Here is a 12344-nt window from a genome sequence, read left to right on the forward strand (position 1 = left end):
ATTCTAGTCTGCTTCCAAATTTTTTTGTATTATACTCATTTTGAAAATAGTGTGTATATAATACAAAGTGTGCTAAGGTGTATGCTGTTCATAGTAGTAAGATATATATAGCATCCTTATTTCTCCCATTTCCTATTTTTTTCATCCACTCTGCTCTTAATGTTTAAGTGAGAGGTAGGATATCTGATATTTCAAAATAAAGTATTTCACTAAGAAGGTGAATTTCCATAGGTAAAATGTGCAGTAATTATGTGATGTTGGGGTTGTTGATACCATTTGCTAATTGTATGACTAGTAGCAAATATATGATTACTGCATGATCTTCCAATTCATCTTATTATAACTTTTTATTTCCAAGTATCAGATATTCTCCCTTCTAATGCTTTTGGAAGTTAAATGAATAATACTAATGGAATGATAGACCAACAATTTCAGCAAATGATAGTAAGTGAACTGTGGAAACTGTAACCAATTCTTAATTAACAAAAAAGTGTTAAATTGTACAACATAAAAGGTATAGTGAAACGACAAGTAAAGTTAGTTTAGAGATTCTTATTCTGCAGAACAAACGTTAATAATTTTGGAAATTTTTTCACTTGGTTAGACTATAAATTATATATTTAGTTTAATTCTTTATCCAAGTGTAAGCAAAATTTTTCTATATATTTTCTATATATATTCTATATATTATATAATTTCTCTAATCGAGAGTAATTTAATAATAAGGTGGTGTGACACCTTTTGGCAACTTGTACATGGAAATATAACTTCTGCATTGCTTTCAACCTTGGTATCACCTCTGTGTCTGGCTCCCACTGAAGAGACCTCAATAAAGGTCTAAACCGGTCTGGGTAGTGAGCCTTCCCATAATGCATAGCATTATGCATGTCTGCAAGGAGATTTGCTTTGCATTATGAGATACTAAGGCAAGTGATCTGAAGTCAGTCCACCTTTGCCATAAGTCGCTTCAGTCCTGAAGATACTTCAGGTGCAAACTTTGTTTGCTTGGATAAAGGATTAAACTAAATATATAATTTAAATGTTAATAATATTAACAGTAGTCTTTATGCTTAAAGCCTTAATTGAAAATGGATTTTTATAAATGGAAGTACACATAAAAGTCACCAGATTAAAAAATAACCTGCACTGCTGCTATGTTAAGAGAAACAAACCATGCTAATTGATAATGTTCGTATAGTTAATTCAGTCAAGATCATTGACATACTAAAAAAAAAAAAAAAAAAAGGTAATATTTGTTTATGAACTTGCAGGATTTTCTTGTATCTTGTGGTGGGTTATGATAAAATAGTAAATTGCCTGGCAGTCCTTGAAGCTGCAGCAGCTAGTGCAATTTTCAGCTGTGGAAGTATAATGAGGAAGGGAAAGAACAACATATCATGAAAAGAATGTTTGTTTTTGGATAAACATAACAGTATTGAAGTACTATTTTCCCAAAATTTTGACATTTCATAATGAAACACTCGCACATCTTGATACAAAACCATTGTTAACAGCTACTGACCATTACTTTGTGCTGCATCCACTGCAAATCTCTCAACTTAGATTCGTGAAGTTGAGCTAATTGCATACTGTACTGTTATCACTATCCACCTTTACTTGGTGTTCACTGGTTTACTGCTCTGTCACACATTCATCTGTACATGTAATCCTTATAGATGTACACCACTGTGTTGGAAGTGGAATAGCAGGTAGGTGAGGTATCAACTGCATTTCATAGTTTACTTTACCCATTACACATAAACTTTACAGTCATACCATCAGTGATGCAACTGAAAGCATGCTGTCTTATTATTACAGTAGATATTCATCATAGTGAACCTGTAGTGACAGAGAAATACTTTGTTGTAGCACAAAATTTTTCTACAGTAAATTTTGGAAACAAAAGACTAAACCCCCTTCCTCTGCTTTGAGGCTGTAAGATGCCAGGAAGATTTTGTCATTCAGATTAGTAACCGTGATGTCTTCATCATATCTCACACCCAGCTTTATCATGTTGGTTGGGCTCATCACTCCCCTACCTGGAGCACTGTTTCTAAATTTACTTCCTCTTGTGCAGAGTTTCAAGTAATGGCGACAGCTATAAAGTAGTGCAAACATAGAATAGCTAATGATCAAATGATATACTTTTTGTCACATGGTAATTTCATCCTTAGTATTGTGTTAGGCTCAGTGAGCTGCCACAACCAAGTAATATGTCTTCTTGGAAACTTATTTACTGCTTATGTTATTGCAGGTAATCCTATCTGTAAATTGGATATTCTTCTGCCTGTTTCTGAGAAGAAAACTGCTACCTCCATATGAGACCAGTTAACTCATTTTTAGTGGAAAAGCCCTGATATGGTATTGTGTTATTTCAATTAAAAAAAAAAAAAATTCTTACATTGTGAAAAAAATTTTGTAGATTAAGTTTGTAGATTATTATTATCAAACCTCCATGGAATCAAAAGACTTTTCATAACAGGTCTTGCTGCTACTCTCTCTCTCTCTCTCTCTCTCTCTCTCACACACACACACACACACAATCATACTGTGCCTTAAATATGTTCACTGTCTCCGCACTCACAACACTCTCAGGCAATGCATTCCAATCACTCACCACTTTCCATGCAAAACTCTTGCTCACATCCTCCTTATAGGGATGACCTCTTGTTCTCTCCCTGCCTCCACCCATTCTATGCAAAATTAATCCCTTGGGATACACCCTCCCCAACATTAACCTAAGAAACCCTTAACAGCTCATATGTCTCAATCATATCTCCCTCCCCCCCACTTCCTCCTTCTCCTTCTATCCACCAATTTCTGCAAATTGCATTTTCCCAGTCTGACTTCATACTAAACATTCCAGAGACCAGAAACCTCCTTAGTCAATCATCTCTGGACCTTTTCCAATTCCTCTTCATCTTTTTGAAAACCAAGTGTTCAAATATGTGCACAATAATGTGTGGCCTAACAGAACCATAACATCTTTACTTCTACAAAGTCAGTGCCCACCACAATCACTCCCAGATCTCTTATCTCCTCTACCTCTTCCTGGATATTTCCACCAATATGTGTATTCTATATCTCAACTTTGATCCCCAAATTTCAAAACCTTACAATTTTCAAACATTGAATTGAAACTGCTCTCATTTATCCATTCAGTCAGTGCATGAAAAGTCACAGGATCTGCTCTACTCCTGATAGTTCAGACCTTTCTCAATATCATTTACATACAAATTAAACAGCAGTGGATGCAAAACAGACCCTTGGGATACACCACTAGTAACTTTCCTCTTCTGGGATATCGCTCCTCCATAGACAACTTGCTGATACCAATCAGACAACCAGTTTCTGCTGTCAATCAACCCAGTTCTGAATCTTGATCCTAACTAACCTCTCTAATACTTCATCCACAACTCCAGACATATAGACTAGCCTATAATTCAAAGCCTTGGTCTTATCATCTCCCTTATGAATCAGAACAATTTTGTTCTCTTTCCATTCCTTTGGGACTTGGCCCAGTGCAAGACTTGTTAACTGCCTGGAACATTTTCTCAAAATGTGGTGAAATATTATCAAGTCCTACAGCCTTATTGTAAAATATTCTGTTATGGATGTTGTATATGTTATCTATATATATGATCTTACTCGTTGTTTATTTTTTTCTTTCTCTATTTTGGATATTCCTACCTTCCGAAATCTATATTCCTTTCGCCTGAGAGTAATGGGAATATTTGTTTAAGTTATCGACTGTGCCACCCATTCCTCGATTTGTAAAAGAAATTGATACTTCCAGTAGGTTGCAAAATGTCTCACAACTATATAAAAGAAAATTGAATCGTCGCCAAGTAATCAATTTTTGCTTTGCAGTCTTGGCCCTTTACTCCCGCTCTCTATACTAAATCTTCCCGTTTAGGTTCGATTTTTTTCTTTGGGATCAATGCATTGCAATAAGAATAAGATCAAACATACAAACTTAGTGTTTTAATACTGACCATATTGTAATGCGTACAAAAACATCTTACATTCTTTGCCTACCAGTTGCGCTAGCAAACTGTCTAGCTTTTTCAAGGCGTTGACGGAAAAGCATAAAAAACTAGTAAATGCAAATTGAAAGGAACATAAAAACGTTGTAAACAATCTAGTAGCTAAGGTTACACGTTCGCGTGACAGAGACTGAGAGAACTTATTGTTATTGTTCATTATCACACATGCGTGTTTGTTGTAAACGTGTAATGTGATTACTTGATAGCTGTAGTTCAGATGGATTTAGAGAGAGGATCAGGTTTTTTCACGAACTTTTCAGAATAGTACCCTGATTTCTGTTGAGGTTTCCGCCAGTTATTAACACTATTGTGGCTTCCTTGAATAAACGATGTCTGTAGTCGTCATCCAAATATGGCATGGAGCTGTTTTGCCACTCTATTGTGTGGTTAGACATGCAGAAATGATGTGCTAAGCCAGAAGAAATACTTCTGTTGTGGTTTACATCACCAACATGTTCTTTTGACTGATCTCTAAACTCCATGAAGTTTGTCCGATGTAGTCAAGACCACAGGTTCAAGGAATGTAATATACTCCTGGATATTTGTAGAAAGGCACCTTATCTTTTGGAGATCCTAAAACCTGTCTGATGCTGGTGGTTGGTTTGAAGACCACTCTGATGTTGAAGGTTCTTAGTATTCTGGCTATTTGATAAGAAATTGACCTGATGAAAGGGATCACTACAGTAGAAATGTGCTGGGAGCTTGATTCTTCTGATCTGGGGTTGTCACCGTATAGATATTTTTTGATGATGTTCGGAGGATATCCATTTTGTAATAATGTGTTGGCTATTAGTGAGAGTTCAGTCTGTGTATCCTCCTCTTCTGATATAAACTTTCGGGCTCTATTTTTCAACATGTGGATAATGCTCAGTTTGTGTGTCCTGTGATGGTTTGAAGTACAATGAAGATATCATCCAGTGTCTGTAGGCTTTCTGTAAATAGATAATTTGACACTATTTGATTGTCTCTTTATCAAGATGTCTAAAAAATGTAGTTGGCTGTTGTTTTCCACTTCCAGGGTGAATTTTATCTTGTTATGTATCGAGTTGATTGTCAGTTTATTAACTTATCCTTAAAATTGTCACACAGTCTTAACAAAATAATATTCAAACTCACATTGGCTGTCTTCTATAGGCGCATCCTTCAATTTCCTCTGGCTGCGACTTCCTATGATCCTTTTTTTTTCCTGTTATTCTTTTCTTCTAGTTCCTTGGATTATCAGCAGCTCATCAGGTCAGCTTGCGGGACTTGGGTGACTTTTCATCAGTATACTAAACACACTGACGAAGGATTGCAATTTGTCAGGGCCTTCATGGACTCAGTAGAGCAGAGTGGCTCATGGACAAGTTTGGCTGCTCCTTAGCGGTTCGTCCCCTGGTCATCCTCGCTTCTGGGCTATGACGGCTTGTGGCATTTTCTCCCTTTGCCCTCTTGCTTCCCTCCTTTGGCTTTCTCCTCGGCACATCGGGGCTTCACTCTAAAATTCTTACTATGTCCTCTCCCTCTTCGTCTCCTGCTCCCATCTTATATCCGCCTCGGTTCCGAAACACTGGGTTCAGTTTTTCAACCCCGTGCATTCCTCACATGCACTTATGCGAACCCCTTAAGTTATCATGTGATTCCTGGTTCTGGAACTTTCGCCGATTCCCTTCATTCTCTGTCTACATGTTCTAATCAGATTAAGTCGGCTAGCGGAACATTCGTTCGTTTTTGAATCTTGCCGCCTTCTTTCTGCATTGACCTTGAGGTTACTTAGGGTCGAACTTGTAAACAAAATTTCAAACGGCTTTCAGACTGTAGGACGTTTCCTTTAGCCTTGACAATTTTACATCTTTTGTTTTTCAAAGAGATAGCTAATTTCCAACGGGAATTAGCTATCTCTTGGAAAAACAAAATATGTACAAAATATGTCATATGTACAATATAGCATATTGTACAGATGCTATATACAATACTGAACACTAAAGAAAAAGATTATTTACAGGTATTCTTGGTTTTGCCTATCTGTAAAAACTCAATGCTTGTTATGCAAAATTTCTTCTTGCTGCATCGAATTTTTACATTATTAACATCAAGTTTATTCAATTCTTGATATGCCTCCTGTTCACCTACTAACAGTTCCTCCCTTCCCCATGCATCCAAGTTGTGCATGATATAATAAAAAATCAACTATATACTATAAAAATGAACTATATACTGAGATAAAACTAAGGAGATTACTTTATTGGATAGCCAACATACTTTCGGATCAGAGCTATCAGATTTTATCTAATGCACAATTATTAAATTATTTTCATTATTAAATCACTTAAGGAATTGAACAATGTAGATACGAATATAAATTAAATTACACTTTAATAAATATTTCCATATTTCAGCAACGTCACGTTGCCATCTTCAAAAGGAACTTACAAAAATAAGGCACGTGCATGTAGGCACTACAACACAGTAACTGAGAATGAAGAATTGAAGCTATTGTTCTCCTAAAAGTCCTGATGGTGCCCTCTAACGGGCTAAGTAGGTGTTCTTGGCTGTTGGGCTGAAGGTCTGCTGATGTAAGCCTCACCAAATTTGGGGCAGTCGCATACAACCAAATTTGTTGAGGTTTGGAGAGTTTCTTAGGGCTGAGGCTTATTCCATAAATAGTCTTTGGAATTTGTATTTGCTACGGGGTATTACTATAGCTTTCTTTCACCGTATTCTGTGGCATGTATCCAGAGCATGGTCTGCAAGACCAGAATGGCTGTACTTGTGAAAACGGATGTAGTCCTTGTGTTCAGAAATTCTGATATTCGCTGTCCTGCCTGTTTGGCCAAGATAAGACAGTTTACAGCTGCATGGGACCTGGTATACACCAGGTAGGTCTACGGGAAGTGGTTGGTCTTTAGTGGAGCGGATAAGGGATGCCAATTTTCTGTTATGGCCTGTAACAGGAGGTCAGGTCATGTTTTTTTTAGATTTTGGTAATTATTTCCGAGGTGCCTCAGATGTAGGGTAATGGATTTAGAGTAATCCTTGTTGTGGAAGGGGGGGCTGTGGTTTGTAGGTTTTAATATTTTTTGGATTTTTTGGGGGGGGGATAGCCATTGGCTGAGAAAATGTTGAGGATGTGATTTAGTTCAGTGTTTAGGGCCATGTCGTTAGAACAGATTAATTTAGCCCTGTTGTATAGTGTTTTCACCACTCCATATTGTTGTGAAGGGGGAGGGAATTGTTGGTGAATGTATCTGCCTGTATGGGTGGGTTTTCTATAAACTGAGAAAATCAAGGTTCCATCTGGCAGGTGACTAGTGTGTCTAGGAAAGGGAGGCTGTTGTTTTCCTCTTTTTCCAGGGTGAACTTGATTCTGGGGTGTTGGTTGTTTAAGTGTGTTAAGAAGGAGAGGAATGTTTCAGAGCCATGTGGCCAAATAGCGAACACATCATCAATGTAGCGAAGCCAGATGGTTGGTTTTTGTGGGGCAGAGGCTAAGGCTTTTTCTTCAAAGGTCTCCATAAAGAAATTGGCCAAGGGTGGGGAGAGTGGTGAACCCATGGCTGTCCCCTGTATTTGTTTGTAGAATTTTCCATGCCAAACGAAATAGCCCGAGTTCATTGTGAACTGAAATAGGGCCTGAAATATCGGGAAAAAATTTAGCTTGGATTAGCTCTAAAGTTACCTTGAGTTTGACATTTGTGAATAAGGAGGAGACGTCAAAGCTGACCATTATGTCAGTATGTTGGAGTGTAAGGTTTTCTGTGCTGGCTTTGAAGTGAGCTGAGTTTTTTATGTGTGATGGCGTGTTGCCAGTATAGTGTGTGTGAGCTCTTTGGCCAAATGTTTAGCTAATTTGTATATGGGACGTAATGGCACATTTTCTTTATGTATTTTTGGGAGTACGGGGGGGGTATAGAGTTAAACGGCTTTAATCTGTTGGTAGTGTTTGTTGAGAACTCCTGATAAGATAAGTGTTATTTTAAGTTATCATTGACAAATTTATTTGAATATTACTACGTAATATTCAAATAAATTTGAATATTACTACGTAATATTCGTATCTTTGTGTGTTTTTTGGTGTTTCAATTATTAATTTGATAAAATACGATAGAAGTGAGTGTTTCTTCTGTACGAAGGAAAATGGCAGCAAGTAATAATGGTTCACCATCTATATTCAATAACTGTAATCTAAAGGAGATTATTCAGTGTACTATCTGTGAAATGTATGCTTGCGGAGTGCGGTTGGATGATAATAAAGGAGTGAATGTGTGCTTTAGACGTCGGTCCTGGATACATGGATCTGAAGTCTTGCTCTATGGCATCCCAGAGAGATTCATTCGGAATTAAATCTGGGAACCTTGGGTGGGGGGGGGGGGGGGCACTGGATGGTCCCAAACTCAGGTGAGTGTTCCTCAAGCCATGCCTGTGTGATTGAAGCCTAGTGGAGTGGCACATTGTCTTGCTGAAACAGACTGAAACTCTTGTCAGATGAAGTTAATGAAACTATAGGGGCAAAGAATGCATTGAGTTCATGAATATTCTTCAAGGAGCTTAAAAAAAAATGAGTAACACCTGTAGCATTCATATGGAAAGCTACATTAAAACAGAATCAGAGAAATTGCATAGGCATGTTTTGATAGACTAATTCATTAAATTCATTGTTTCTCACCATATTTTCAATAAAAAAATAGCTCGTTGTTAATAAGAAGTGGATAATACTTTTTCATCTTGAGTATATATAACCATGCCACTGTTATCAAGCCACCAAATCATAATCTTTCTCTGCAGTAAACATCATTTTAATAAGCTTTTGAAAAGTCTTGACCTTAGAAATCCCAAGAAATAATGATGTTCTAAAGTCATTTGATATAACAAATTATATCTATGGTCTCTACATTATCACTTAACAATAAAGTTACTCTCACACCATTAAGTTTATCATCTATTATTGTAACTGTTCTACAGCTCAGATCATATCTATTGGATGATAATTTTTCTATATACATATAAATCTTTTCTATATGTTTTGGGGGGGAATTAAGACTGTTGTATGGATTTTTATAAATTTTTTTTTTTTAGGTTTTTCTCTATCTTTATGCTTGAATGGAGTGATAACCAATATTATCAAACTGTTAGTGGGAAGGTAAATATAATAAGTGCAGATTTATTAATTTGGTAAACTTTTCCTTAATTTTTCAAATGTCACTAAAAATAGTTTTTTTTTTTTAATTCATAGGATTACATTTTTGAGGATTATTATTATTATTAAAAACCTCCATGGAGTCAAAGGCTCATCGTGAGAGGGCCACTGTTATACACACAGTTTATCATATTGCGCTTTAAATATATTCACTGTCTCTGCACTCACCACCAGGGGCGAATAAGGGTCTTGAAATTCACACTTTCTCTTGTTATCAATCAGGGAGTGAGAGGTGTGAATGAAGTCTGATTAGCGGAATAATGAATTACTGATCATTTAAAACTATATATTTAGAAATTTATGTACATTTAATCATACAAATACAGCATTTATTTTACAAATGATATTCTATCTTTTTCAATTTAGCTACTTGAATAAAAAATTCTATCCTAAGGTTCTTCTTTATGAACCGGTCAATAACATCGTCATAAAAAGTTGGTTGTAACTTAATTTTCCCAAGCAACAAACACACTTGTAAAGGCTGGCTGAAGCTCACTGGCTAGAGCTACGTTGACCGCATATGGCCTGTGTTTAAGCAACAGAGTGAGACGACGTGATATGGCTATGCACGTGCATGAAATCACAGTACTGCTTCGAGGACCTGGAAGCTCCTACAACTGAGCAAGCCAAAGTAGCTTTGACTAGACAAGCAAGCATCGTCCTTCTTCGATATACAACGCAAAGTTCAATTATTGCCGTGCAAGCTTAAGACGTCTTCTTTCTACAAAAATAAAAGTCTAAATGGAATGCTTATAAATGCATGCATTTATTAACAAATAAATATTACTTCTTTCTCAATTAATGAGCTTGCATAGCAAGCATGGAGAATTCGCACCTGTTCACCACACTCTCAGGCAATGCATTCCAATCACTCGCCACTCTCCATGCAAAAAACCTGTTCCTCACTCCCTTGCTCACACCCTCCTTATACAGCTTCAAGGGATGACCTCTTGTTCTCCTGCTATCTTCACCTATTCTGTGTAAGACCTCCCCGACATTAATCTGCTAATAACCTCTTAACGGCTATTTCCCCCCCCCCCCCCTTCTATCCACCAATTTCTGCAAATTGCATTTTGTCAATCTGTCTTCATACTCTACATTTCAGAGACTAGAAATCACCTTAGTCAATCGCCTCTGAACTTTTTCCAATGCATCTTCATCTTTTTGAAAACCAGGTGACCAGATCTGTGCACAGTAATCCATACCTTTTCCAGGAAATTTCCACCGATTGTGTACTTTACATCCCATCTCTGCTTCCCAAATTTCTAAACCTTACACTTGGAAACATCGAGTTGACATCCCCACTCATTTACCCATTCAGCCAGTGTATTCAAGTCCTCTTACAAAACTACAGCATCTGCTCTACTCCTGATAACTCTCCCCAACTTTGCATCATATGCAAACAACTGCATATCACCATTCAGACCTCTCCAAATATCATTTACATACAAATTAAACAGCAATGGACCCAAAACAGACCCTTGAGGTACACCATTAGTAACTTTCCTCTTTTGGGATATCTTCTGGGATTATTATGGTCACTTAGCGCACATTTTATTTATAATGTGTATATAGTATTTCAGAAAAGACTTTTCATATATTTTCCATATACAAGCAGTAAAATGGTGCATCACCTTATTATTAAAATACCCTTGATAAAAGATGGTTGTAGAATGTTTCCTGGGTCTGGCTCCCAGTGATGAGGTCTCACCCAATCCAGATCTTGACATTATCATAATGCATAGAAATACAGGGTGTTCGGGATAAATTTGACAGTTTCGTAAGGAAAAAGAAAATCTTCTTTGTATCTATTAAATTTAATGAATTGACAAAAAAACATTACAGGCAGAGTTAATTACAATACTATCAACAAGATTTACTCAAAATAACCACCATTAGCATCGATCACAGCTTCAATTCTGCTTCGGAACCTCGAACAAGCTGATGCTACAGTCTCCCTGGGAAGGGCCGCAAAAACTGTTTTAATTTTATCCATTAACTGGGCTTTTGTATTACTGGAAGTGCGATTGGTGTCTTTTTCAACTGCGCCCCATGCAAAATAATCCATGGGGTTAAGGTCTGGGGAGTTTGGAGGCCAAACATTTGGACTGGTGAAGTCGTAGAAATTTTCAGACAACCATTTTTGACTTTTCCCAGAGGTGTGGCAAGGGGCCGAATCCTGCTGCCATACATACGGCCTACCATTGGCTACCCTTGTTATCCAGGGCTTGACTACAGTTAGCAACTCCACGAACAAAGCCCGAATTCCAATGCCAGGGTTCTTCAACACCTGTTCCTGCAGATTTGCGAGGAATTCTGCTGTACGAACGCAATCAGATCGTCTGCTAGGGATCTTTCTTCTTGCTACATCCTCGTAGTCACCATTGCAAGTCTCTAGTTCATGCCTGATTGTTTTTACTGTATTCAGGGAGCATTGGGCAGCAGTCGTAATATCCTTATTTTGATGGCGGGCACGAATCATCATGATACAAGTTATTCTCTTCCATGATTCAGGTGGGTTCCAGCTATCCATCCTTTCTGACATCTTGTATATGAATGAAGAAGGGTCCAAACTTTTAAATGAAGAGAAGTGTGTGTTAATACATGTAACTTACGGAAAAATATAATTAATTATAAATATGTCAAATTTATCCCGAACACCCTGTATATATGTCCAACATGTATTTTGCATTATGGAATACTAAAGCAACTGAGTGAAGTGAACAACATCTATATACAAGTAGCCAGTTATGAAAATCTTCATGCACAAACTTTGTTTGCTTATGCTTGGGTAAAGGAGTAAACAAGAATATCATTTCTTGCAAGTATAGTTCGCTCTGTAAGTAAGTCAAAAAACACCTTTTCTTCTGGTCTTGATTTTAGCAACACCCAAATCTCTGGACAACATAGTTTTTCTCTCCTAGAATAATTCTAAGTTCCAGTATTTCTCGACTTAAAAAGATAAATATTGCTTCTTGAGCATTCAGAAAATTAGGTTTTTTTCTTTTATGTTTATTATTAATAATTATCAGACCCTCATTAATTTAATAACCCATCGCATGAGGTCCTCTATCACACAGACAGCTCATCATATCATGACTTAAATGCATTCACTGTCTCCA

The 12344-nt window shown here is 37.1% G+C and overlaps 1 protein-coding gene across 1 annotated transcript in view; it reads left to right on the forward strand.

The window, feature by feature from the left end:
- Positions 1–12344, forward strand: part of LOC150102905 (phospholipid phosphatase 5) — a 216669-nt gene that overhangs the window by 100773 nt on the left and 103552 nt on the right. Inside the window, exon 5 of the mRNA XM_090398045.1 lies at positions 9102–9165. Within this exon, the coding sequence (XP_090254171.1) occupies positions 9102–9165 (64 nt within the window). The remainder of the gene's footprint in view (positions 1–9101; positions 9166–12344) is intronic.

This window comes from Typopeltis vanoorti, chromosome 9 (genome assembly GCF_054136105.1).
Source record: "Typopeltis vanoorti isolate ZY-2024b chromosome 9, IOZ_Tvanoo_1.0, whole genome shotgun sequence".
NCBI classification, from domain to species: Eukaryota; Metazoa; Arthropoda; class Arachnida; order Uropygi; family Thelyphonidae; genus Typopeltis; species Typopeltis vanoorti.